The 26,516-nt window shown below is 52.4% G+C and overlaps 10 protein-coding genes across 10 annotated transcripts; 5 read left to right on the top strand and 5 right to left on the bottom strand.

Annotated features, from left to right (window-relative positions):
* Positions 1–607: 607 nt before the first annotated feature.
* On the bottom strand, positions 608–2,962 carry J4E86_001747 (uncharacterized protein; the record flags this gene model as incomplete). The annotated part of the gene is made up of 1 exon (XM_051442312.1): positions 608–2,962. One exon carries the CDS (start codon positions 2,960–2,962, stop codon positions 608–610), a length of 2,355 nt encoding a protein of 784 aa, XP_051305900.1.
* Positions 2,963–4,093: 1,131 nt separating this feature from the next.
* On the top strand, positions 4,094–6,512 carry J4E86_001746 (uncharacterized protein; the record flags this gene model as incomplete). Its single annotated transcript, XM_051442311.1, has 3 exons — positions 4,094–5,396; positions 5,936–5,973; positions 6,027–6,512. The coding sequence occupies 3 exons, from the start codon at positions 4,094–4,096 to the stop codon at positions 6,510–6,512; spliced, it is 1,827 nt and encodes a 608-aa protein (XP_051305899.1).
* A 1,421-nt stretch (positions 6,513–7,933) lies between these two features.
* Positions 7,934–8,239, top strand: J4E86_001745 (uncharacterized protein; the record flags this gene model as incomplete). The annotated part of the gene is made up of 2 exons (XM_051442310.1): positions 7,934–8,015; positions 8,067–8,239. 2 exons carry the CDS (start codon positions 7,934–7,936, stop codon positions 8,237–8,239), a joined length of 255 nt encoding a protein of 84 aa, XP_051305898.1.
* A 794-nt stretch (positions 8,240–9,033) lies between these two features.
* On the bottom strand, positions 9,034–11,820 carry J4E86_001744 (uncharacterized protein; the record flags this gene model as incomplete). Its single annotated transcript, XM_051442309.1, has 3 exons — positions 9,034–10,178; positions 10,826–11,647; positions 11,697–11,820. The coding sequence occupies 3 exons, from the start codon at positions 11,818–11,820 to the stop codon at positions 9,034–9,036; spliced, it is 2,091 nt and encodes a 696-aa protein (XP_051305897.1).
* An 844-nt stretch (positions 11,821–12,664) lies between these two features.
* J4E86_001743 (uncharacterized protein) lies at positions 12,665–13,495 on the bottom strand (the record flags this gene model as incomplete). Its single annotated transcript, XM_051442308.1, has 1 exon — positions 12,665–13,495. The coding sequence occupies one exon, from the start codon at positions 13,493–13,495 to the stop codon at positions 12,665–12,667; it is 831 nt and encodes a 276-aa protein (XP_051305896.1).
* Positions 13,496–14,562: 1,067 nt separating this feature from the next.
* Positions 14,563–15,381, top strand: J4E86_001742 (uncharacterized protein; the record flags this gene model as incomplete). Its single annotated transcript, XM_051442307.1, has 1 exon — positions 14,563–15,381. The coding sequence occupies one exon, from the start codon at positions 14,563–14,565 to the stop codon at positions 15,379–15,381; it is 819 nt and encodes a 272-aa protein (XP_051305895.1).
* A 585-nt stretch (positions 15,382–15,966) lies between these two features.
* Positions 15,967–20,224, bottom strand: J4E86_001741 (uncharacterized protein; the record flags this gene model as incomplete). Its single annotated transcript, XM_051442306.1, has 8 exons — positions 15,967–17,247; positions 17,296–17,429; positions 17,476–17,717; positions 17,766–18,108; positions 18,161–18,314; positions 18,366–18,904; positions 18,956–19,048; positions 19,099–20,224. 8 exons carry the CDS (start codon positions 20,222–20,224, stop codon positions 15,967–15,969), a joined length of 3,912 nt encoding a protein of 1,303 aa, XP_051305894.1.
* A 484-nt stretch (positions 20,225–20,708) lies between these two features.
* J4E86_001740 (uncharacterized protein) lies at positions 20,709–21,054 on the bottom strand (the record flags this gene model as incomplete). The annotated part of the gene is made up of 3 exons (XM_051442305.1): positions 20,709–20,734; positions 20,797–20,829; positions 20,877–21,054. 3 exons carry the CDS (start codon positions 21,052–21,054, stop codon positions 20,709–20,711), a joined length of 237 nt encoding a protein of 78 aa, XP_051305893.1.
* Positions 21,055–21,348: 294 nt separating this feature from the next.
* MTR4 (ATP-dependent RNA helicase mtr4) lies at positions 21,349–24,668 on the top strand (the record flags this gene model as incomplete). Its single annotated transcript, XM_051442304.1, has 4 exons — positions 21,349–22,041; positions 22,088–23,830; positions 23,878–24,440; positions 24,488–24,668. 4 exons carry the CDS (start codon positions 21,349–21,351, stop codon positions 24,666–24,668), a joined length of 3,180 nt encoding a protein of 1,059 aa, XP_051305892.1.
* Positions 24,669–25,352: 684 nt separating this feature from the next.
* STS1 (Tethering factor for nuclear proteasome sts1) lies at positions 25,353–26,354 on the top strand (the record flags this gene model as incomplete). The annotated part of the gene is made up of 2 exons (XM_051442303.1): positions 25,353–25,428; positions 25,495–26,354. The coding sequence occupies 2 exons, from the start codon at positions 25,353–25,355 to the stop codon at positions 26,352–26,354; spliced, it is 936 nt and encodes a 311-aa protein (XP_051305891.1).
* Positions 26,355–26,516: the final 162 nt, after the last annotated feature.

The raw sequence follows: 26,516 nt of genomic DNA, 5'->3' as shown, positions 1-26,516 counted from the left end.
AGGAGTCTTGTAGACAGGATGTGTTGCGATACGTGGCGTGGTGGGAGGATGAGTTAGGGCTTTTGTTCGATCCTAGATAGACGGAATGCACGATATTCATATTGAAGGATCAGCAGCAGAAAGGGCAGAGGGCGTCGAAGCTTGGTGGCTGAGTTCGCGAAGTGTTCCGCGTATGTCGAAGGAGCGGGCTAGGCAGACGCCAAATCTCTTGGCAGGGCGCCGGAAGATGACCCCTTGAGTAGCAAGAGGCATCATTGGTTTTCCTCACATCAGCTACGAGTGCATCAAATCAACGAGTGCCACGAACAAGCAGTTTCCATCACGCGAAAAAAGAACACAGTCAAGTATGTGAGGCAGGCTCCGTTTGAGGAGCCAGTATTATGTGTCAATTTGAGGACCTCTGAGGTGATGAGCTATTAGGTGTCTGTAAGGACTGTATGCTATCGTAATAGAAAGAAATGAGACACGCTGGAAAGTCTCTATACGGGAGCGGACATCACACCATGCCACTCAACCGTGTGATCGCAAAGCAACAGCAAAGACCAAGAACTCATGCTGAAATCTGATGTTACTCAGGCTTCAAGGTTCTTGACTATCGATGTTGGCCCTACATGCCAATCATCCTTTTGACCATGCCCTGGGCCAATCGAGCAACCTCGCCGTTGTTGCAGCGGTCCTCGTTGCCACCAATGGCACTGGCCTCACAGCCGTCAGGGTAGAAGAAACTGGCCAGCGCAATAATGATATAGGCGGCGATCAGTAAACTACCCTCGAGATAATTACTGCGACCATCCAGTACCAAGAAGTTCACCACCAGGACTGTGACGAATAGTGCGACAGTCTCGAAGATGTTGAAGTACAGTGTCATCTCCTTGCCCATGATCCAACCGAGGATAACAATGACAGGTGTGATGAAGATAGCGATCTGGATGGAAGAGCCGACAGCAATACCGATAGAAAGATCCATTTTGTTCTTCATCGCGACAGTGACTGCAGTGACGTGCTCTGCAGCGTTGCCAACGATGGGAAGAATGATAAGACCGATAAACGCTTGGCTGATACCAGAACTCTCAACCATGGGCTCAATAGCTTCACTCATGAAGTCAGCGCAGACAGCAACGAGACCAGTGCTGATCAGAAGCATGAAGATAGCAGCTTTGATGGACATGTCAGGTGCTTCATCGTCTTCGTCATCCTCGTTGAGGGCCATGGCGGCCTGTGGAGAGACAGCAGGATGTTTGACTGCGTTGCCGGTGGAGTCGGCGCGGCCAATTTGATCCGGGAGGGACTTGGATCGACGAAGGGGTGCACGCAAAGCTGTGTTGTCGCGAGGCGCTGCCATACGAATATTGGGTGCCGGACCCCCGAGTGGAGCGAGGTTCTGAGGGTTCGAGAAGACATTGTTGGATAGTAGCGAAGGAAGAGCAGGCCGGTTGTATCTGCGAGGATTCGAATTCATAGTAGTGGCACTGTCGTTCTGTACTTCCTCGGCGAAGGTAACCTTGGGCGTGGGCTCATTCGGCACGACCTCCTTTTCGGGAATGGTGTCGACCTTGTTGCGATCACGGCGGTCCTTCTTGCTCTTCTTGTGCCTACGTTTTTCCTTCTTCGTCACGGAGCGCGAAGTTTGCGAAGCGGCTTCGAAGTCACGAACGACTGGAACGTATTGATCGTTATCGGCCTCGTCACCACTCATGACGTCGAATGAGTGTCGGCGAGAAGTGATAGGAGCGACATTGTTGGCAGTGGCGACGCTGTTGGTTCTCTCCGAATCGAAAGGACTCTGGTGTAGCTCACCCTCCGGCGAATTGAGGGCCGAGAGCGCATCTGCGTCTTTGGAGCTAGCGCTGGACTTGCGGCGAAGCCTCTTCACCATGCGCTTGGCCTTCTTCTTCATAGTGCCATCAGAGTTCTTGGAGGAGCTGTCGCTGTCGCTACTGCTGGAGCTGGATGAAGAGTCGGAGCTGGATGAGTCGAAAGCACCGGCAAGGACACCGGGATGTGACTCTTCGTCAATGATATGTTGGGGAGTGCTAGCGTAGAGATAACGATGACTCTTGAGCTGGAAAACGAGGTACAGGCCGTACACTAGTAGGAGGATGACACTGGTTCCGCGACTGACAGACAATGTCTCGTGGTCGGCGATGGCGTTGTTCTCGAAAGCAGCGTGGAAGGCAGTGGGTAGCAGAAGACTCATTACGGCGAGGGCCAGCATAACACCGCTCATCTGAGTGACGGTATTGTTGTAGACCTGCTCCTGGTACTTCAAACCACCGAGTAAGAATGCCATGCCCAAAATGAGAAGCAGGTTGGCAAGAATGGATCCAAGTAGGGACGCTTGCACGACCTCGATCTGGTCAGAGGCGAGCAGGATGATGAAGAGAATCAACTCGACAGCGTTTCCAAAGGATACGTTAAGCAGTGCACCGAGCGCATCTCCAACCCGGGCAGCGACAACTTCGGTCGCGTGCGCGAGCAGGCCAGCCAGCGGAATGATGGCGATGGCGTTCATGGAGAAAACAATTTCGGGCTTCAGGTGCACAAGCTTGACTACAATACCAAGAGGCACGAAGACGAGCAGGAGGTTGATCCAGCTGTGTGTGATGGCATTCTTGGTGTGGGATATGAATCGGAGGCTGCCGTTCTTGACACGCACGAGCGAGTAGAATGGACGCTTCTCGGATCCTATGGCGGGAGGCGTCGTTCCATCGGGCGCGGTATTGACGCTGCCATTGTCGATGTCTGTGGAGCTATTATCGCTGGCAACGGGCTTCTCGCTGTGGTCGCTGGTGCCATGTGCACTACGCGACGGGTTGCTGCCATCTAGGCCAGGATGGGCGGTCGAGTGGGGGTTGTGGGTCGGAAGGACGTCGGTCTGCGTGTCTTTCTTGCGTCCCAAGCCAAGTGCAGATGCTGCCTTAGACTTGAAGCTGCGTATAGAGGGGTCGTCGGGTTCTCCCATCGGTTTTGGTGTTGTAGAGTTTGGGGGTGGTTGAGTACAAAGATGTACTTGGGGCGGTGGTAGAAGTGTGGCCAAGTAAGTGAGGCGCGGCCACCGCCTTCCTTATCAATGCTCGGCAAGCTTGACCCGGCTTGGTACGTGCTTAGTATGCAGGTGGATACCGGAAGTCGAGCGAATGACGTCGATCAGCCAGATTGGCTGCTACACGTGGACGGCGCGCACAGCCTCAGTGGCGCGCTATGGCTTGCTCAGGTTCTTGTTTGCGCGCGACGAGTCTAGAAGGTGGCTGAAAGATGCAATCATCAAACGCGTCCTGCATAGGGTCTCTCTGTCGTGACATGAAATTGAGGAAACTTAGATGGGAAGGTGCGCCTACCACGCGTTATCGTAGCATCCCTGACACGTTCTGGGAATTGGAAAGCGCGAGGCGACGACTAGGAAGCCGCCAACGTCGCCTTTTCCCCGCACGGTCATCATCATCAATACTGAAGCCGCTGATCGTTGACATCAATCACACAGCGCCGCGCCTCCTGACATCCACTCTGCCATCAGAACGTGCAGGCTCCCAATCTAGACTGCACACGACGCCTCACGGTGCAGGGATCATGCCGAGCCTGATGGCCTCGCCAACGCAGACCGTTTGTCACGTCCCTTTTCCCCGAACGCTTAGCGTTCTTGTACTACCTGGGCACGCAACAGCAAAAGCTTGAGGTATTCCTTGGAGCTATCGCCATCAGTTCTATGATGCCCCAACTGACGCAGTTTTTGCAATGTAGGCAATTGACTTCTTCAATATGAACCAGTTGACTCGGACATCTCTGTACTGATATCTGGTTGTGGTTCTCGCTACCATGAAAACCCTATGGCTCTTCACTTGAAATATATACTCGCTCGGGCGGTACTACTCGAGATACTGGACCACATGGCATCTTTTTGGAGATTATTCGAGTACAAGATCAGAGGTTGAAAGCTGATCGCAGCAACAGCGCGTCAATCCTGCACTTAGGGTCAGATGACTACGCGACTTGATACCCGTGGATTGCAAACGCGCAAATTGCTTGGCAGCGCAGCGATGAGTACAACTCAGTCGCAAAGCCTTGCACCGCGAGCTCTTCACCTTTGGATACCATCATGAACTTACTTGATCTCCCAGCAGAAATTTTCGCTGCTATCATACACAACTACCTGCACGACTACCTGTACAATGGCCGCGGATGGGCTGTGGCAGTTCGAGCACGATATGTCTGCAAAGCCTTCGCAGTCGCAATACACGACGATATTTTTGGTCGATACTCCGCAAGTTTCTACCGCAGCTTCAGTGACGACCGCAAGCAGCGTCTACTCGCACCAAATATGTACACTGTCCTCTCCAAGATGGGCCCCACCCGCTGCCGCTCGACGTACATTCTTGATCACATGGAAGCCACGGTCAATTTCCTCATGGAATTCTCATATCATCAGACGCAAGCGCAGCGCGAACGCTACCGCCTGGCCCTCTGTAACGCCATGTCAGCGGCACTCTCGGTAGATGACGTTCTCGCATATCTCTGCCAGGGACCGTTCGATGACTCGGTCAAGGTCAGGAAGAATATGGGCCGCGCAGATACGGTGGGGATGCTCGCTGCTGCCGCTGCTGTCAATAGTGAACCTGCCCTTCGTTTCCTTGTTGGCAAGGTATACGACGTAGGTCTATGTAGCGAGCTGTACGGCACGCCGCTTACCGCCGCCGCGGTCAATGGGCATCTTTACTCCGCTTCTTTCATTTATGAGCGTATGGAAAAACGCTTCTACAAGCGCAAACAACTGCACAACGCGATCAACGCATGTATGTTCGAGCAACGTACTACTATACTTCCTACACTCATGTCCTGGTACCTGAAGTATTGCTACTCTGGAAGATTGCTCAAGGAAGCAAAGCGGGGCTGGATCGACTGGGCAGTTCGGAATGGTGAAATGGGCGTACTACGATTCAGTTACTATCCTGAAGATGCAATCAATTACATACGCCGACTGGAGCCAACGCCCTTCCACTCAGCCTGTCGATACGGCCACGCGCACATCATTCAGCATCTGCTTCAAGCCGATCCCACCCTGAGATGCGCAATTCGTAATCATGAAAAGGGTTATATCGGCTCTAACGAACTATGGCAGGGTCTTACAGTGGCGGTGGAGAATGGCTGGCTTGTGGCTACCAGGCTGCTCATCCGCAGTGGTGTACAGATCACACAAGAAAAGGACAGTTACCTACCATCTACGCCAGTGCTGTGGTATGCACTCAAGGGAGGACATATCGATATGGTGGTGCTATTGCTGGCTTATGGTGCTGTGGTGCCGAAGAGGAGCTCTGAGCGCAATGGCATTTGGAATATGGCTGCGAACCACAGTGTGAAGACGGCAAGACTGCTTCAGGACATCTGGGATGAGCAAGAAAGATGTAAGTGAAGGTTAAGGTTGATGGTATACACTAGTGGGTATGCGCGTTCGTCATCCTATGAGCATGCGACTCGCCGTAGCAGCTGCTTCTTGCTATTTAGTCAAAAAGGTGCATTTAGACCTACAGAAAAAACACTGCTTCGGGTGAGCATCATGCAGTAATCGGTCCCGTGAGCTTGTACTCAGATGAATTACCGTCTGTTGGCTGCGACATATGTGTAGCGGTCACGCCCGCCCATTGGGCCAGCCCGATGCACGCTGTAGCTCCACCCGTGGACGCCACGGAAAGGCCCCACATCCCGCGTCGTCACGTCTCTTCCGCGCCGCCGCCACGCGTCACAGCGTACAACGTCCAACTTCGCTTCCTGCGCAACTGGCTGTAAAGGCAACAGCATCATATGATACCTAGATCTTTATAGCGTTATTGCAATTGGCGACATCGTAGCCGCGCATCCGCAATTATCTGGAGAACCACCAACCTCCCTGGCACATCGCAATCAGCATCTTACTTACCCTCACAACTCGCTCTACCTAACCCAGCCCTCTTCAAAATGGGTCGCTGGACAGACATGGACAGCGTAACCTCACTTGTACACCTCTTGCCAGCCCAGACCACTAACACAACCCCCAGGACGCCGAGCGCCTCCCCCCAGGCTTCGAGCGCATAGGCTACGACGCCGACACCCAAACCTACACCTTCCGCGACGCATCCGGCCGCATCTACGAATCCGAGCCCGGAAACCGATACGGCGAGCTGCGTGCAACGGGCGAGCACTCGCAGCCCCCGTCCGACGAACAACGACGCGAGCAGGATGAGATGATAGAAGAAGGCAATAGGAGCGCTGTGCGTATGATGTTGCCGTTTGCGCTGCTGGTGCTGGTGTTTTTGTTCCTGGTTTTTAAGCTTGTGAATAGGAGTGATGGGCCTGATACGGTTGTTGCTAGCTGTGGGGATGGGGAGCGCCAGTTGCGGGTTGAGAAGGGGGATACGTGTTGGGCGATTGCGGAGGCGAATGGGTTGAGTGTTGATGGTTTGCTGGGCTTAAGAGGGAATCAGGGTGTGGATTGTGGGAATCTCAGGATAGGGCAGAGCATCTGTGTTCCGACGTCGAAGTGAGGGTGGTCCTCTGTCGCTCCTTCAGGCCTGCTTTACCTACCCATAAGGATGTCAGGAGATGGAAAAGAGCACAATAAGAGGAGGATGTGGTCGCCGCATTTCATCTAGGTTAAGATGTTGCAGACTTGGTCACCCATCAACTACCGATGAAGAGTTTCTTCTTACCGACGCCGTGATTTGTTCACGAAGGACCAGGCAACCATCCCAATAATCCATTCAGAGGCACCCAACCCTTTTGGAAGACCACCACGAGGATACCAGGAGTAAAAGCAAAGTCTCAATGGCCCCTGAGATGCAGGCACAAAGCGACTCAGAGAAGATCAATGTCAATGTGTTAGACCAAGCCCACAGGAGCTCACGCGCTATCCCCAAGTCGAATGTCGCGCTATGAGCGGCTTGGAAGTTCTGAGCGGATTTCTCGACTCCGACTAGATGCAAAAAGCGCATGATCGTAGCTTCAGGCGTCCTGCGCTGAGAATCGCTTTGCGATTACTGATATGAAGACATCTCTTCATAACGATATTCATGTGCATAGCCCATGTGCTCCACTAAACCGATGCGCCGAGCATTACAGATATCAAACTTGGTGGAGGTGTTCAAGCCGCGGGACCGGTAAATCGGCGTAAGTCTGAACGGTGTTGACAGCTACGCGACACTCAATGTCCTCCCATTCAGGCAGAAATTGCGCTAATGTAACCTCCAGGGTCCAGAATTCAATTGGTAGAATGCTACCTGGCCATCAGGTTTGTGCAAAAATCTGCAGGTCCGCTTCGTGGAGATATAGCCTATACTGGTAAGACCCGGCTCGTCTATTCACACCCTTGCTCTTCAGCCTCTCGTAGCGTCGGTTCTTCCCGCATTAAGCAGGTCTCTCGTGTTTACACATTTAACAGTCGGATATAGCGGACTGTAAAGGATTCTGGGTGGAGGTTACTCCACCAGGGCGTAATTTGGCCCACAGCTACACCTTGGTGTATTGAACTATCTTACGCCCGATACTTGGCTTAGAAACATTCATCGGAGGACAAGTCTTTTTCCAATCCTACAGTCCCAGTTCTCTCGTACGTCCACGATTAGCGCAATCCTTCACAAGAGTTGCCCGTACGTGGATTGGCTCATACTTCCCGCAATCTACATCTTCCCGTGTAGGATTACGACCAGGCAGGATTCCGGCCTTGCTCTTGCGGCGGTCGATGTGCGCGCAACCCGAGTGAAAGACAGGTAAAAACAGCACGTTCCAGTCGCAGTCAGTCGCATGACGTATAAAGCCAGCAGCCTTTCTTCCTGGTTTCATCTCTCTTTATTCTCATCAAGTCAACATCAACAACACCACCACACTCGAAACTGCCTCTCTTCTCATCAAACTCTTCACGATGAAGCTCTCTATTCCTCTCATCGCTTTGGCTTCGGCCACCAGCACCATGGCCGGCTGCTATGGCAGCGGCAAGCCCTACCTCAACGACTGCAACAAGAATTCGTTCCTTGATGCTGCTGACGACCTGTGTAAATCATTGACCCTCGCGGGATATTTCAATTATCGCCAAACGAAGACAGCGTGCGCCCCGGCCAGGTGCAATGGCATCAAGATGAACTACGAGGTGGGCTGGAAGGGTAGCAGCGGAGGACACACCTTGGCTGTAGAAGACTGCAAAAGGCGACTTAAAGAAAACATCAACAACTGTCCATTGGGCGGCACTCAGACGGTCGCTGACTGGTTTTTCAAGTAAGTGGCTGTACACATGTCGCGAACTGTGCGATGAGGACGAGAGCTAACGCCGTGGGATTGTAGGTCTGACCCTAATGACGGTGGCTGCTGATCGAACCAATTTGGTTGGTTCAACAGCGTCGAAGAAGTTGTGATTGGGATCCGTGAAGGCGGGCAAGTGAAGGGCGATATACCAGAGACACAGTGTACCCGATATTGGATAGATGATTATTGAACAAGGATACTTGCCGATTTGACTTCTGTGCTCTGCTAGTTTCCTCCCCATACGTTGTGTTTTGAACCGCAGCCTGCCCAGGTTGCGTTCCTGAAGTGATGTTGCAGTCAGAGTGACTAAGGAGCAGCTGACGCAGGGTGGCAGGGAAGCCCAGATTAGGCGTCGGCTCCACAGCGGGCTTTCCCTCCGACAAACCCCACTCCTCAGCGCGCTCAACACCATCATCAGCGCATTCAACTAGAAGCGTGCAGGAACTCGGATGGCTCATCAATCATTTCGATTCTTTTCCGTCATCTACCCAGGTTACCACGTAGTAGGCAAAGGCCTCGTTCCCGGACCCTGCGAATCTGGCCACACCTGGGCACATGTCCATTGTTCCTTCGTCTACCCGCAGCCGACTTCTCCACGGCCATTTTACCCGCATCCACCACATGAATGTATGAGTCTCTTCCGCTGTATTACCGCTGGTAAGCATGGAACGTCAAGGTGATACGAAATAATCGATTCAGGTACGCCATCTCCTGAGAATGAACTGCTCTGAGCGAAGAAAAGCGAAACTTACCGAATTTCGAAAGACGGATCTATTTCGGGTGTTGAGTACCAAGATTGAGATCAGGATTCGCGCCGTGATCTATCAACAACTTGCAGATATCGAAACGGCATTGTTGAGTAGCGTGGCGCAGAGAAGTTGACAGACCCTTGGCATCGGGGCGTAGGCGATCAGAATTTGCGCTGGCCGCCATGACGCGCTCAAGTGCATTCAAGTCTCCTCTCCGTACCGCAGTGTTGATCAGACCGTGGAATTGAGCGCGCTCTGTCCATTCGGATGAGTTCATGCTGCTGCGGTCAAACAGACCGGCATCCAACAAGAAGGATACGAGAACACGGAAGAGCTGAGGATGGAAACGATGGCGCCTGCTATATGCGTTGGAACACGGTTCGGCTATCGTGAGGAACCTCTTCCTGAATTCTTTTCGCATAGTTGGCGTGGACAGTGCGATCAGCCTACCTAGGAAGCTCATCAATTCAGATGCGCAGGCTTCTTCGAACCAGTCCATGAGGTAGCGTATCTCCTTGTGCTTGGCATTTGAGATGTACCATTCCAGCAAAACCAGCGCGATGGGCTCATTGCTCCGGATAGCATGCATAATGCCGCTTACGACCGTCATGGTTTGTACTTTCATGATCTGGCTCACAGTTGATCGCTGAGTATGAGATAGTAGGACCTCAACAAGATCGAGGTCATCGTTTTGCACGGCCAACTCCAGCGCACAACCCAGCTCAGATCCTGTCGAGCACTTTGTCCACATGGCACCCTGCTCGGTAGTAAGTGCGCAGACAGTATCCCTCTTTCCCATGATGACCGCGACACTCAGAGCCTCTTGACGCCCCGATGACGAAATTACCCTGCTCTTGCTCTTATCACTCGGCTTATAAGCGAGCTTGCAGATATTCGCGGTTTTGATCAGAGCGCCGATTACACCGCGGACCCAAATAGAGCGCTTTTCAGGCGAGGTGTCACCGCTGACGTTCATGAGAACATCGACAATCTTGTTGATATGCGTGGGGAGAACGTGATTGGCGCCGTACAGCGCGACCACTCGATGCTCGAGGAAGGGTCTGAGTATGTTTCGCAGAAACGCCGAGTCGCGCTGACTCAGGTTCCAATAGGCTGAGGCAGGCTGCTTGGCAAACACCTGTATCTTGATATGGTCGCAGAAGGTTGCTGTAGTCGTCAGTAATGCTGTCCGTCATGAGTGGTGACATAATCGATTACTGCACACACTGCGACGAAGCCAGGCTCGTCGGATGCCCTCCCCATTGACGTAGTGCGCTATGACGCATTCGAAGATTTCGGTTGGAAGATCGAGCAGCTCCATGGCGGGATACCTCCGGTTGCGAAAAGCTGTAGTTGCAGCGATGGCGAGGCTTGTACCGAAAGACTTGTTGACTCGCCGATCTTGTGTGTGGCGAGGTACAGATCCGCGAGCACGAGATATCTGCAGCTCGTAATATTCAGAGTCTCCGCAATGGTGAGTGATCAAAACAGAAAGCGGGGTGTACTTTGACCTGGTCAATGCATTCACTGACGTCGAGGCGCTAGGTAAGATTAAGGTCTAAGATCCTTGTCATGGGTTTAGGCTACGTAGAGACCCTATTATACCAATTCTCGCACCGCCGTGCGGATATCACTAGTAAACACTCATACGACTGGACTTCCCGTGACCCCATCTTCATCATCACATTCTATTCTTTTTCCAACAAGCCGCGAATGTGAAGATCGACCAAACTCAACAATTGTTGTGCGAAGCTGTAGATCAGGTCATTAGTCCGTTCAATATTTCTAGAGAGAGCTTTTGTGAGAGAGCTTACCTTTGGCAAAGAATGCATAAGTGTCCGCGTTGTTGAGGTTATCCGTGGAGTTGAGCGTGATAAAGTTATCGTATCCGTATTTGACATCTCCGACGCTGAACAGTGCATGAGAGAGCTCATGCATCATCGTCTTGGTCTTGTCGCCTTCATGACATTCTGGATGATCAATCTGGTACCACGCATCGAACCAAAACGGGCAGAACCTGACGTGAAGTTCCTCGCCAGCCCACACAGTCATTCCCAATACACCCGGTTCACAGCCGTCGAGGTTGTTGCAAAAGATCTTGACACGACCCTCGTTCATGTTCCGACATTCAGATCCCATGGCGAGAAAGCCGTCGTTGAGCTTCTTGCGAATCTGCTCAGTGTCGTCCTTGAAGAACTCCATGATCCTCGTGTGATTGCCAGCGTCGGAAAGCGAGTTCTGCCAGGCGGAATAGGCGCGATCTGAGCACAGACTGCGACATTGGTCTAGAATGTCGTACTGTTCGTACGTGCAACCGCCTTGGAGGTTGAATTCGGCATTCCAAACGCTCGAAAGCCAAGTCTGACGGGTCGCGGCTGCTTCAGATCCATCGATGTTGACGGTAAGAGTGTTCGAGACGAAGGAGATGGTCTCTAAGGCCGATGATCCAGAGGTCGCATAGAGGAAGGTGCCTTGCGACACCAAATCGATCATACCGCCAGCGCCAAGATCGTAAACATGGGCGATATCGAAGTGCACGTCGACTGTCTCTGAGGATGGCAAAGTCTGGAATGAAGAGGCCTCCAGCCTAGTGACGTCGATGTCAACGTGGATACCGTAGAAAGGGAGCTTGTTGCCTGTAGAATGCATTAGTATCTGCTCCTCCGTGCATCGGAAGCGACCTACTATCTTTCACGACGGTGACCTTGTTGACGGCCAAGTCGCTTAGAAGACCATCAACTTTGACTAGGCGCAAAGGCTCGGATCCGGTGTTCTTGATCGATATCTTGACATTGGTGTTGCCCGCCATTTCCAAGTTGACTTGGACTTGAGGCGAAGAGGAAGCCGAATTTGATGTACTTGGAAGACCTAGAGCACCAGTAGCCAACGCGAACGCTGCAAATAAGCTAGAGTAGAGGAGCTTCATCGCTTCTAGCCGTTCAATCGGTTGAGGTGAGGTATACGGGAGACGAAGTCTAGGATATAGTAGTATAATCTATACAGTACAAAGATATGACAGGAAGGATACGCAGATAAGAAGAAGTCAACGGTATTAAAGGAGGAATATATAATACAGGGGAGACGGTCTACCAAAGGGGTGGGGCGAGGGAGGATCTCGTGATTGACCCAGGGGCTAACGTCCACCTGACGACTTTGACAGGGACTTTTTATCCTTTACAGATGAGTTTATACCGGTATTGATCCATGAATAATACCTAATATAAGCCAATTGCAAGGCCATATGACCTGCTGTGCCGTAGGCCCATCTTGTGACTTTACTATGCACTGACCCCTATCAGCTCCTTCACTACCCTTTCCCAATAAGGATCTTGCTCAGTCGTCTTCTTCAAACGCGCCAAAAGGAGCATAGACTAATTCCAATCTTTCACGAGATGATTTCTCGTCCTGCGGCTAGCTTAGTGTGATTAGGTGAATATGTAACACTACCATCACGTCAACAGAACTTGTCAAGTACCCGTAGCGACTACAATCATGGTTCGACGGCCCAGGGATACCTAAGCAACGCGTTTGCCGCATACACGTACTTCACCTCTTTCATATCACATATTCAAACCGAGCACTTGGTGCATACATCTTCATTACATATACAACCTAGTCAAGGTGTTCTGACTACGTATCCCCCAGTCTCAAACTCAGAGACTCAACTCCACAGCCCACCAATTCTCACCCACCAACACAGAATCCAACATCTCACCCTTCTCGATGCCTCGATGGCCAAGAACAGCCTCTAGCAGAGAGAAAGTTCTCCTCGCAGGGCCACCATGGAAAATCGTGACGAAGAATCGAATCCGCTTGCCCAATTTCTCCACCTCATCTCTCGCCCAAGCAATGTAGCGCAGTTGTTGAAGTTCTGCAAGATCTCCAGTGTCGTAGTACTCGTACTGGATTTCGACCGCCCAGTACGTATACTTGTCCTTCGCCATTCTCTTGATGGCCCCAGCGAATTGGAAGCGACTTGGCCAGCGCAATCCGTAATGGACTGTAGCCTCTCGACGCATATCTCGGGTTTGACAAAGGTTTGGCGATGCGCGTGTGTATAGCTTGAGAGCTTTGAACAGCTCCCAACCTAACTGTCTGGTGCTCACCTTCACCGAGCTTCTGCCTTCTCGCTTCCTTCTCTCGTCCTCGACTGGGTACTGAATGACGACCCGCATGAACGAGTTTAGTGTGCGTTTTGCAGTTCGGCTGAGTGGCTTTGTTACTTGGAGATCGACTTCCGCGGGGGTGAGTTCAGCGAATAGAGATTTAGCCTCTCGGCATATTGCCTTGCAGGCGAGCAAGAGGTTCGTAGATGATTGGTGTTGCTCCAGATGTCCTTGTAGATTGATGTAGCCCGGCGCGGAGGTGCTTTGTGCCGATCGGCGTGAAGAGTGTATGAAGCACATGTCAAGTGCGTAGTAGTAGATCCTGTTGCGGATTTCTCCAGGCACCTGGAACAGCTGACTCTGTGTTTGAGCATGCATGACTGAAGTGGTGTCATCGGAGAGCTCCGCCTTCTTGATCGTCGATCTTGATGAGTGTCAGCTTGTGTGCGCGCATTACGAAGAGGCCGGTTTCTATAAATTGCATTTGAGTAAACCATAGCCTGATCGTAAGAGGTTTGTCCTACGTTAGCATAGAATAAATTAGTAAACATCGACTCCCACTAGGCTACAGAACAAGTTCTGGCGTTCGCTGTCACAAACCAAAATCTGAACACTCGACTGAAAAGTATCGCAAATGAAAGAACGCTCGGCCCATTAACTTGATAGGGAAAGTAGTACTTACTGGTCGCGTAGCGGGTGTGACTGATCGAAAACAATGAAGACACAGCACTGGAGATCAAAACAACAAGAGCGTTTGCGACTAGCGCGGTGTCACTAGATGGTTGCCTGGCAAACGGACGGGGACGCGTTGATGACGTCGAGAAGATAACGTGGAAAATGAGCAGCCAAACAAGGTTACTCCGTCTGAGAAGAAGATCTCGCAAAGAGCGGCGAGTATAACTTGGAAAAGGCTGCTGAGATATGACAGGATGACAATAACAGGGAAAATACCTACTTACATCGTGTCCTTCTGGCCACGGTTACCATCTTGGTAGACGATCGCATTGAGCCCGTGGACTCAAGCATTACCACGAGCATAAAAATCCTGGGTGAACCGCGATCTTGTGACCAGCTTTCGATCACGTGAAGAAGCAACGTTCTCCTATCGCGGTGAAGGCAGATTACCAGAACACCGACCCTAAATCACATGTCTTCCCATTGCTCTTTTACTTGCTGCTGCCTATTTGCTCTTTCCCTACCACAAGCTCATTGCCGCGAACCTCTTTTGCAGGCACCAGGGAAAACATGACCAAAAGCATGGAAACTGACTGTTCGATAGACATCGAGCTACATCGCCAGCACTGACGGACATCTCGGAGCTGACCACACTATCAAGATCTCCAAGCCCGATCCCTGAGTACAACGCCTATGCTTCTCCCAAGAAGTGCCAAGCCATTTCGAGCGCATCAGATGAACAGGAGCAAGGTGGCTTCGGAGCCCTCGATATGATCCCCATGGAGTTACGACAAGACATATACAGCCTCGCGTTCGATATCGGCGAGCCTGTAGTAGTCAAGGAGTGCTGCCACCCTGGAACAAGCGAGCGGATGCTCGAGCTATGTCCCAAGCATGGCGCCAATGTTAAATCTGGAGCAGGTCGATTTAACATCCTCCAGATCTCCAGAGCGATCAGAACGGAGGCGATGTGGGTCGTCTTCGACAAAACCCCTTTCCTCCTCAATACCGAGGGCAGTATAAGCAAGTACTACACCACCCTCCCTCGGCCGCGTACTCTTCGCAAGGTCATCGGCTACAGGAAGCCCACTACATGCAAGAGCGCAATCTGGAAGACAGCCAACCAATTCCGTACCACCAAGATCGATCTCTCGGAAGACCTGCTGCAATACGGCAATCCGTACGCCTTTATCGACTGTCTAGTATGCATCGTAACCCTGCTGTGCAAGGAGCAAGACAAGGACCAGGTCGCTTCAAAATCTGTGCATCTGAACCTCGGCAGCTTCTTCCAGCAAATGCTCCCTTTCAACGAGAAGTCCCAGCTAAATTCACGGTATGGAGAGTATCTCGACTGGTTGTTCTTCCATTCCGACACCCACGAGCCAGACCATGACAAGCTCGCGAAAGGTATAGTACGCAGCCTGCAGCGACTGGTGGCTACGATCGGCAAACACTCTGGCCGCGAACAGTGGAAGATCTTCGTGAAGACTGAGATTGCGGAGGAGGACGAGGGCGGTGCGAAAGCGCTGTTCGATTTTCAAGTCGTTTGCGCGCAGCAGGGTGTCGAGGTTTGTCAGATTGAGGGCTGACTGTCGGAATATGTGGTAAGGTAGAGTAGGGTAGTTGAGCTTGGGCGAAACGCCAATGGGACTGCACAAGGTGAGCATTGAAGGCGTCGGGAGGCTTCAGAGAGGGCGGGCGCTCATGGTGTGTAATCAAGGACAATGGACGGAGCACTGAAGCCGCAGGAAAAGTCGTCGGTCATGTCTGGTAGTGCGTCGGCGCGTTTGGCAGGGATACGGGATATCGTATTATGGCAGATCAATTACGGGGTTGCCAACGGCAGTATAGCATAAATGAACAAAAGCGAAATTTTCAGCTGCACATTTGACTAGCATGAGTGCGCTCGGGCAGGATAAGGCGAAGCAATGCTTTGAATCGCGTGGTGTTGACGCGTGTCTTGCAAGACTGAGCATTCAAGGAGAGATGACGCGACAACGCGGAGATGTGACAAGACGCTAGTTACGTCATCCATCCGCCCTGAATTCATTATCAGGGGAAAGGACACCTGACCGTGCAACACAGGAGCATCAGCATATCTACGTGCAGCTATTGGAAACTCTAGTGTTTTGAACTCAAGTGTCCTACACCTGGCTACTTCGAGATATCAACGACTATCCCAAAAGGCTAAGCCTCTCAAACATCTTCACCACAGGCGCCTCCCTCTTCTTCCCAACCTCCTGCAAGCTATCCCAAAGCGTCGCATCCCCACCCGTAGGCTTCATCGCCTCGCCCTCAACCCCAATCGGTGCCCCGTTGGCAACCTCAGGGCTTCCAGCAGCAGCAGGTGGATACATTTCCTTGATAGCATCTTGACACCGTTCAATCACCTCGTTAACAGCGTTGGACACGGCGTCAGCACGCTCTCTCATACCCCGCCTAACCAGACCCTCAACAAGACGTTGAATCTCTTCTTGCATGCTGTTGATGCGCTCGATGAGGCGTTCGATGGAGTTGGTGAGATACTCTTCTTCGTATACTGTGCCCTTCTTACCGCGCGCACGCTTCCTCTCTTCTCTGCGCTTGTTCTTGCTTGTCTTGCGCGTAGTTGTTGTGTTCACCGTGCCAGTCTGGTTTGTGTACCTGGTCATGAACGTGCCTCCACTTGTTGTATCTGTGGGCGCCAGAGAAATATTGTCGGGGATATTGGCATCGGCAGGACCGTCGATCATACCCTCGTAGAATGCCAGCGGATCCTCTGCTTTCTTGGCCCTGAGTTCCTTGAGTCGAGGTACTTGTGCTTGCAGTTGGCCCTTCATGTCGGCGAGGAATTCCGTCATGTCTGCGCTGCGCTCAACAAGGCCGGGGTCGATGATTTCGGTGATGAGAGAGGGCTCGCGGCGGAGTGTGACGATGCGAATTGCTTCGGCGAAGTGGCAGCCTCGGCATAAGAGACGTGCCGCGGACGCAAGGTCGGAGAGGTAGTCGAGTGTTATTGATGAAGCTGACAGGTAGTCTTTGGATTCTGTGAGACCTTCTGCAAGATCTGTCGCAATGCTTGAGAGTTCATCCGCGCTTACTTCGGCGAGAATAGCAGACGACAAAGCCTCACGCCAGAGGTTGGCTGAACGGTAGCACGGCCAAGCGGAGGCATGATCGTTGAGGTATTCGTACGCCAATGCAGCTTCTTTGTTCTTGTTGTTAGTACTCAAGAAGTCTGCGTACAACCTCATGATCTCCTTCAGCCGGGTGCTGTCGTATTGGTACATGCTCAAGGCTTCAGGGTAGAGATCATGCTTTTGCACATAGTCTTGTACCTCATCGTAGGCTTGAAGATCCTTGAGATGCGTGAGAGCTTTCGCTTTTCGTCCGAGCTGGTCGTCGATCTTGAACTTGCGACGAGTTTCGGGCAGATCTTGCAGAGACTGCAGGTGTGGCAGATACTCTCGCGGATCCTATTGACGGTCAGCTACTAATGCGACCCATGCATTCGATCAGCATACCTTTTGTGACTGTTGAGCGATTAGCAGGGCGAGGTCAAGGTTGTACAGTCCCAAAGATGTGTCGTATAGTTGGTTGACGTCTGCAAGGAAGCATATGTGTTCGGCGGCCTTATCAGTGAGGGGATCGCTAGATGCTATGATATGTTAGAACTGCGGAGAACGCAAATGTATAAGACTCACCTTGTAGGCGACCTATCATAGCAAGACCTGTTTCCAGAGCTGGTGGTGTCTTGGAGACATGGGCTGTGATGATGTTTTGCAGGTGTGCGTCCTTGTATTGAGACTTCTCTAATACGGCCAGGAAAGCGTCGCATATCCGGTTTACTTTGTTCTCGACTTGGTCTTGGGAGAGCTTTGGCTTCGTAGCCAGATCTTTCGTCTTCAATGTTTCCTTATACATGGTCTCCGAGACGTCCTCGTTACTTGAACAGTTAGCAACCATCTTCTCAGATGTATGTCTAATCGCTTACCGGAGCTGTGCCAGAAGCAAGTCAATATGTTCGATCTTCTTGATCTGTGAAACAATCTTTTCCAGGCTCGCCATGAACCGCTCCGGATCGTGGTCATGAAGTATGTTCAGATCGACACGCTGATTACGACAGGCAAAGAAGGCTTCATCGTAACGCTCTGCCTCGATGTTGCGACGGATAGCAGCAAGCACAAGCGCTCGCGGATAGATCGTCTCAAGATTACCTCTTGGCATCTGTAACACGACTGAGTATGTCGTAGGCATCACAGTAACGATCTTTGCTCCTCTTTCGATGCTCCTGCATCTCTCATCCTTTTGTGGCTCGTCTGCGGGTACTTCGAGCTCTGGTGAATGTCAGAACATGCTCCCAGTTCTCATATCGTGAGGCGGACTTACCATCTGCACTAGCGAGATGCACGAACTTGAGTAGATGTTGCGTCGTTGTGAAAATGAGATGCGCTGTAGTAACCACGAAAGAAGTGCAGTTGCGGACCAGTATGCGCTCATTGGCGTATAGCACTCCACTCTTTGTCAATCCAAATGCTAATGTCTGGCTATGTCAGCTAGCTGATGCGGCCTCGCGGAGAGTATGTTTGCGTACCTGGCCTTCAACATTGATAACTTGAACCTCGGGCGCAAATGAAGGAAACTTATGCACAAAAGGCGTTAATGGAGCACAATCCGATCTCAGCTCATCTACAACGACCTGATGTAAGGCACCATTCTGAAACTCGATGTACGGCGTTTCTTGATGAACGTTGGAAAGAAGTATGGACGCGTTCTCGGTCTCCATTATGTGTCCTTGAGGTAGTAACACATCGCCTTCGGACTGCCAGAGCGAGCTTTCCTCTTCGTCCCAGCTGTCTGATAGTACGAAGATCTGATCCTCACCAAAGAACGTGACGTGACGTGGTGAGCCATGACTTATCGCATCACTGCGCCAGAGGAGACTAGGCTTGGGTATAGGCCGCTTGTTGAGATCGAGAGCGTATACGGCAAGGTCGCCGTCGGAGAGCACTGCCAAGCGGTTGCCAGATTTTGAAAGCGCTACGTCCGTGGGTTTTGAGTCGAGAGCCAGAGTGTGAAGTGACATGGGAGGTGGCACATTCGCGATGCGAAGTGGTGTGAGTTTCAGAGATACTTGCAGTAATCAGTATCAGACAAATCACGCATATAGAGTGCATCACTCACATCCATCTATTGATGCGACCATGCCAAAATCGTTCGGCGGGGCGACTGAGCCAGCCGAGATTGTGGACGCGTACTCAAGCACTTGAAGCGCATCTGGACTGTACTTAGTCATATTAACCTCGCGTTGACGAGGGCCAGCTTACCTGGAGTTGACAAAGCTACTACAAGCGGACGCTCAGCATGCCAGCTACATATGACTGTTCGAGGAGCAGCGTCCGGAAATCGAAGTTCTTGTTTGAGATAGTAGTGGTAGTTACTCATCGTCCAAAGTTGTACTTTGTCAGGATATGACACAGCTAAGACGTTGGAGTCGCTATTCCACTTGAGTGTTAACGGAATCGAGAGGGCTGCTAGCTCTTCCGGGGTAAATCGAAGATCGAATTGGCCGTGGCGAAGACCATTGCGCTCGAAGAACACCACTTCAATCTTATCTTCGGTGCGACGGGTACTCGCAATCAGATTACCCGATGGTCGCCAACTGAGAGCTCCTTCAAGACCGTCCACGGGCTCGCTCACACTGTCCAGCTGTCCTTCGCGGGAGTAGACACGGATCATGCGACGGCGTTCTTCCTCGACCTTGTTGACTGCAAACCATGCGCCGTCACCTCTCCAGCTTATCGTGACAGAGCGATCGTCGAATGGGCTAAGTACACCCTCGTCGATACTTTCCGGCACTGTTGGATCTTGCAGTGCTCTGGCTCGTTTGCCCTTGAACTGTGTCTCTTTCTTTCCCCAGCCAACCGAGACATGACTGGAGACGTTGACATCTTCCGGAGTCAGATTGATACTCGCAATGTTTTCGATATCCCGGCTCATCAATAGCAAAGTGTCCGCCTGTGTGGTGATGGCGAGAAGTTCTTCATCTGGTGACCACGCCGCAGCAGAGATACCGGCATCGACTGAGCCCACGATCTCAACTAGCTCTTCTGTAGATGATGGGTCCTCTCGCACGAGCACGATGTCTCCTCCGGCCAAAATTAAACATGATGTCGAAGTGTCGGCGAAATGGTGCAGGCTCAAGATTGAGTCATGGGTAAGCGAGGGCAGCGGGCACGGCGCATCCCACGATGCGATGCTTTCAAGCTTTTCCTCGACGCCATTGCGAGTATGATGCAGTCTCTTGAGTTCGATGGTCGCACGTGATTCCGAAGGACCGAAGGCGCATACCAGCGCATTTGATGCGGCGTCCCAAGCAGTCGCCGTTAACGGTAGCGGCTCGTCTCCAGAGAAGAGCAGGAGCGATCTTCCTACAATCTTGAGGTTTCGCATTGCCGAAGAATCATGGACTGTGTTCGTGGCAATGTTGCGTCCTGTTGCTCGAATGACTGGTCACTAGCCCCGTTGGCAGAATCGCGCTTCCGAATTTTTGGTGATGCTAGCGCCGAGCTTCTACCGAAGGGTAACGCAACGCATCTCATCGTCATCAAGGTGTTGCAATTGAACCACGTTCGCTCACCGTCCATCCCCTGGTTCGTATTTGCTCGGAAAATGCTACTTCTCAACAGTGCTGGTTCATGGTAGAATAGAGTTGCAGAACCTCGTTTCGAAGTTAAAGAGACAGCTCTTGCCCACCGAGGTATCCAACAAGTATCATTAGGACTGGTAATCTGCATGCATTGGATCATGATGGAAGACAGACAATGAAATTGATGCTGTGGTGTCTATACGGGTCTCCGAGCGACCCTCCGATATTCTACAAATCTCGTGTCCTTCCCATAGTCCAGTATCGTGCCCACGCTCCGAATGACTGCATCTATTTGTTCTTCTTCGTCTGCCAGACTGTTGTGAAGATTCTGTTAGATATGTTCTCATAGTAGATATCAGCGAGTCGGGCGCCTCACCAGCAAGGAGGAATGGCAGGGAGAATCCGGTGGCTGCGAATGTTAGCACAACCCAGTGATTGCGACGCGCCAGTGCGTACCCATAAATCCCCAGTACTTGAAGGCAAAGCCCTTCTTCAGCGGGTCAAATGGCAAGTTGCTGCGCGGGCCCTCGGGGTAGTGGTATGGGCTGGCGAACTGGGCGCGGGTGGATTGGAAGCCGCGGCGGGCGACGAGAGTTGGGGCCGAGGCGGCGCGGAAGGTAGCACGGGCAAGCATCTTCGGAAGTCAGCTGGTGTTGCAATTGGCGTGGAGTTGGGGCGTACTTTGTCTGTGTTGTAGAGTGGAGAGGTTGCGGAGTTCTGGTCGCGGTGGTTCGATGAGTTGCAGCTTCCATGGCTGCCATGTCTTGGCAATGACCCGCTTAGTAAGGCCCATCAAAGTTTCTCGATCGCCGTTGCGCTCGCCTTCGATAATCTTTCGCGACAGGTCAAAACTGCCTGTCTGGTCCACCACGCAACCCCCCGAGACAGACGCACTCAACCGCGCACAGAGTGAAATCAACCACCCATCATGGACGACGACATGTTCGACGTCTTCGAGGGCGGCCCGTCCACGGACACCGCGCCCCGGAAGAACAAGAAGCGCCAGGCGAATGGCACTGTCAAGTCGCCTGAACCCGTCGCTGACACTGCTATGGCGGATGCGCCTGCAGAGCCAGCTGGGACCGCGAACGACAACAGTAGCGCGCAGGCTCTGAAGAAGAAGCAGAAGCGCGACGAGCCCGAGCCTATAGTTACCGACGATTTCGAGACAGAGCAGACGCGCGAAATGGCTGCCGCAGCGGGTCTACAAGCGCAGTCGCAAGAGGGTCAGGCAGTGGTGCTTTCGCATCAGGTCCGCCATCAAGTCGCGCTCCCTCCGGACTACGACTACGTCCCCATCTCTGAGCACAAGGCCCCCGCAGAGCCCGCGCGCGAGTGGCCTTTTACCCTAGATCCCTTCCAGCAGGTCTCCATCGCCTCGATACAGCGAAACGAAAGTGTTCTGGTATCAGCGCATACCTCTGCCGGAAAGACAGTTGTGGCAGAATACGCCATCGCGCAATGTCTCAAGAACAACCAGCGAGTCATCTACACCAGTCCTATCAAGGCGCTTAGCAACCAGAAGTACCGAGAGTTCATGGCAGAGTTTGGCGACGTCGGTCTGATGACTGGTGATGTCACCATCAACCCCACTGCAACCTGTTTGGTCATGACGACGGAGGTATGTACGCAACGCTTTGGAGGAGGATGAAGACTAACATATCCAGATTCTGCGCTCTATGTTGTACAGAGGTTCCGAGATCATGCGCGAAGTAGCTTGGGTCGTATTCGACGAAGTTCACTACCTGCGCGACAAGTCAAGAGGTGTCGTCTGGGAAGAGACTATCATTCTTCTGCCAGACAAGGTCCGCTACGTCTTCCTCTCCGCCACCATTCCCAACGCCATGCAGTTCGCGGAATGGATCACCAAGACCCATAGCCAGCCGTGCCACGTTGTCTACACCGATTTCCGTCCGACGCCCCTACAACACTATTTCTTCCCCGCTGGTGCCGACGGTATACATTTGGTGGTAGATGAAAAGGGTGTGTTCCGCGAAGAGAACTTCCAGAAAGCCATGTCTTCCATCGCGGACAAGGGCGGAAGCGAGGCCAAGGACTTCATGGCGAAGCGTAAAGGCAAGGGCAAGGACAAGAAGACCAACACGGGCGGCAACAAGGACCAGACGGATATCTACAAGATTGTCAAGATGATCATGGTCAAGAGCTACAACCCGGTCATCGTCTTCAGTTTTAGCAAGAGGGAATGCGAGAACTACGCGCTTTCTATGAGCTCGCTCGCGTTCAACGACGATTCCGAAAAGGCCATGGTTACCAAGGTCTTCAACAGCGCCATCGAGATGTTGTCAGAGGAGGACCGACAATTACCCCAAATTCAGCACATTCTCCCCCTTCTCCGGAGAGGTATCGGTGTTCATCACTCCGGTCTTCTGCCGATCTTGAAGGAGACCATCGAAATCTTGTTCCAAGAAGGACTGATCAAGGTTCTTTTCGCGACCGAAACCTTCTCAATCGGATTGAATATGCCGGCCAAGACAGTCGTTTTTACCAGTGTGCGCAAGTTTGACGGAGTATCGCAGCGATGGGTCACGCCTTCTGAGTTCATCCAAATGTCTGGCCGAGCTGGGCGTCGTGGTCTCGATGACCGTGGCATTGTCATCATGATGATTGGCGAGCAGATGGAGCCTGCTGTGGCTAAGGAGATTGTCCGCGGTCAACAGGATAACCTCAACTCAGCTTTCCATTTGGGATACAACATGATTCTCAACCTCATGCGAGTGGAAGGCATCTCCCCCGAGTTCATGCTGGAGAGGTGTTTCTTCCAGTTCCAGAGCACGGCAGGGGTCTCCAACTTGGAGAAGCAACTCGAGAAGCTTGAAGAAGAAAAGGCGAACACCAATATTGTTGACGAGCCGGCTATCAAGGACTACTACAATCTGCGACAGCAACTGGACAACCACACTAAGGACATGCGTGACGTGATCATGCAGCCGAACTACTGCTTGCAGTTCTTACAGGGTGGCCGAATGGTCAAGATCAAGTTCAAGGACTATGATTTCGGCTGGGGTGCTGTTGTAGCGTACACGGCTCGCAAGGCTAATAAGGGCGAAGTTCTGCCACCTGAAGAATCCTACATTGTCGACGTTCTACTACCGGTCAGCAGCGACACTAAGTTTGTACCAGCGGTGAACGACGGCCTACCGCCTGGTGTGCGCCCACCTGCGGCGGGAGACAAGGGCAAGATGGAGGTTGTCCCTGTGGTTCTGAACTGCATCGAATCTATTGGTCATCTCCGTGTCTTCCTCCCCAACGAGCTTAAGTCGACAGAGCAACGGAACAATGTTCGCAAAGCACTGAGCGAGGTCAAGAAGCGCTTCCCTGACGGAATTGCTATCTTGGACCCAATCGAGAACATGGGCATTAAAGACGACAGCTTCAAGAGGCTGCTAAGGGTAAGCTTCACCATCAAGAATCTGCATTTTTGTCTAATATTGTGCAGAAAATCGAAGTACTGGAGTCTCGTCTTCTCTCGAACCCTCTCCACAACTCGCCTAGGCTACCCGAACTGTACAGCCAATATGCGCAGAAGATTGCGATTGGTGAGAAGATCAAGAACATCAGGAAAGAGATTGCGAACGCTTTATCGGTCATTCAGTTAGACGAGTTGAAGAGCAGGAAACGTGTGTTGCGACGCCTCGGCTTCATCGACGAAGCCGATGTCGTGCAGCTAAAGGCCCGTGTCGCTTGCGAAATCAGCACTGGTGACGAGCTCGTGCTTAGCGAGCTGCTCTTCAACCGTTTCTTTAATGAGCTGACGCCAGAACAGTGCGTCGCTTGTCTTAGCTGTTTCATCTTCGAGGAGAAGACGCAAGAAGTGCCAGCGCTCAAAGAAGAGCTTGCCAAGCCATACCGCGAAATCCAACAGCAAGCTAGGGTTATCGCGAAGATGTCACAAGAGAGCAAGCTGACAGTCAACGAGGAGGAGTACCTCAAGTCGTTCAAATACGAGCTGATGGAGGTCGTCTTCGCCTGGTCGAAGGGTGCGACGTTTGCACAAATTTGGTATGTTCGCTTTGTTACCGCGTTGAACGGCAACTAACTTCGAGCAGCAAAATGACCGATGTGTACGAGGGAAGTCTGATTCGTCTGTTCAGACGGTTAGAAGAGTTGCTCCGACAAATGGCCCAGGCCTCCAAGGTCATGGGAAGCGAAGAGCTTGAGCAAAAGTTCACTGCAGCACTTGAGCTCGTCCGCAGGGATTTGGTCGCCGCTCAGTCCCTGTACCTGTAATGCGTGAAGCACGTCTTGTATATTATGGTATTGGTGGGAGTATTTGGTAGCATCATCGTTCAGCAGGTAAGTATGGCACTCACATGGCGTTCTCCTTTATGCGGTTGAATGAAAACGCCACCGGACATGCCATTGTCTCAGGCGCACGCAAGGAGCTATCGACGCTGTGCACCTCAAGAAGGGGCACAGCGTTAATGCGTCCTGAATAGAAATTCACTAGATCTGATGTTGTGGGCTTGCACCATGGCTGAGGATCCCCCACGTACATTTTTCCAGAAATGCATGGTGATATGTGATGCGATATAGATAGTGCCGCCTTAGCCGCTGCGGTTTCTTTTGTGATGAGGGACCACCTGAAGGCAGGGCATGAAGGGGCGATTTTTATGGAAAAAGCAAAAATGGCGAGAGAACCCACCCTCAACCCCAGATGAAAGGGCAATTATCGTGGTTGACATCGGTGACATGTGACGTGATTGGTTGGGTGCACGGACTTGCCGGTTGTTAGCATATTCTTGGGCCTTCGTATGGCTCTGCTGTCTCCACCACAGCAACAACACAACACCCGACACCGCCCACGGCCCACGCAACGAGAGCCCGCCCATTGCATCACCACCCAGACATCGCTATCCGGCTCCCAACAAAGCAGGCGTGCGAAATCACTGCGTTTGCGGGCCCTTTCTCGTCATGAGTGTGCAGTACCAGCAGACATTCACGCCCCCTCATCTCTTGAACAACAACCGCCGCTCTCCCTCCCGCAACCGTACGTCCACTCGCTGCTCGCAACACCTCAACTCCATGTCAGCCACTAACTTTCACCCTCACGCAGCCTACGCCCCTTCCGCCGCCATGACTGGCCGCAAGCGGAAAGCCGAGGACGATGGCAGCGCCGGCGACGACGACCGCATGAGTGCATCGCCCACCACATCCTCCGCCGTACTCCCACGACCCGCGCCACGAGGCATGAAGCGCATGCGAACCAACATCTCCGGCCGCCCACTCCCTCTCCCTCGCCTCCTCGAGACGCTCAGCCCCGACGAGATGCGCAACCTGCTGCAGTCCATCTGCCAGCGCCACCCGGACATCGGCAACGAAGTCGTCACAACCGCGCCCCGGCCAAGCATACAGTCAACGTTGGAAGTCCTGTCAAAGTACGAGGCGGCGTTCCAGGCAGCCTTCCCCTTTGGCGGCCGTGCGTCATCAGACTATGCATACAATAGGGTGCGGCAACAACTCGATGAACTGCTCGACTCCCTCAAAGACTTCACACCTCACTTCCTCCCGCCGCACGAACATCAGCCCGCCACATCGCTCGCCTTCCTCGACGGCGCCACCGAGATCATCCATCGTCTACCCAACTGGGATACGTACCAACACAACCGTCACAAGCAAGAGGCGTACGAGGAGATGGCCAAGGCATGGGCGATGGTCATCCAGGAGGCAGCAAAGAAGGCGGGCGGAATACAGCTCCAATACGGCGGATGGGATGAGAAGATCGCGAAACACAATGAGATCTCGGGCGGAAAGATGCAGGAGGCAGTCAACGAGCTGCGCGGAGGACTCGGCTGGATGGGCGCAGAGACACCCAATCCCGCCGCCGGCGGGTCCAACGATGCCATGTCTATCCGCCAGCAGCTGCTGAGCGGAAACTACGGAACTGGCTCCCCTGCAAGCATAGGCGCATGGTAGATCGACACAGCAACGCCCTTTGACCATCGACCGTCATCACCATTCCGCCACACTACAATTCCCATTCATCACAGCATTACTACCATGGCGATCTCCCAACAATTACGGCCTGATCCATACCCGCGAATGATGTCATTGCATGGAGGCATATTCCCATGATAA

Source organism: Alternaria arbusti (assembly GCF_024043155.1).
Source record: "Alternaria arbusti strain BMP 1465 chromosome Unknown scaffold_2, whole genome shotgun sequence".
NCBI classification, from domain to species: Eukaryota; Fungi; Ascomycota; class Dothideomycetes; order Pleosporales; family Pleosporaceae; genus Alternaria; species Alternaria arbusti.
This window is presented reverse-complemented; position numbering and strand designations above follow the sequence as displayed.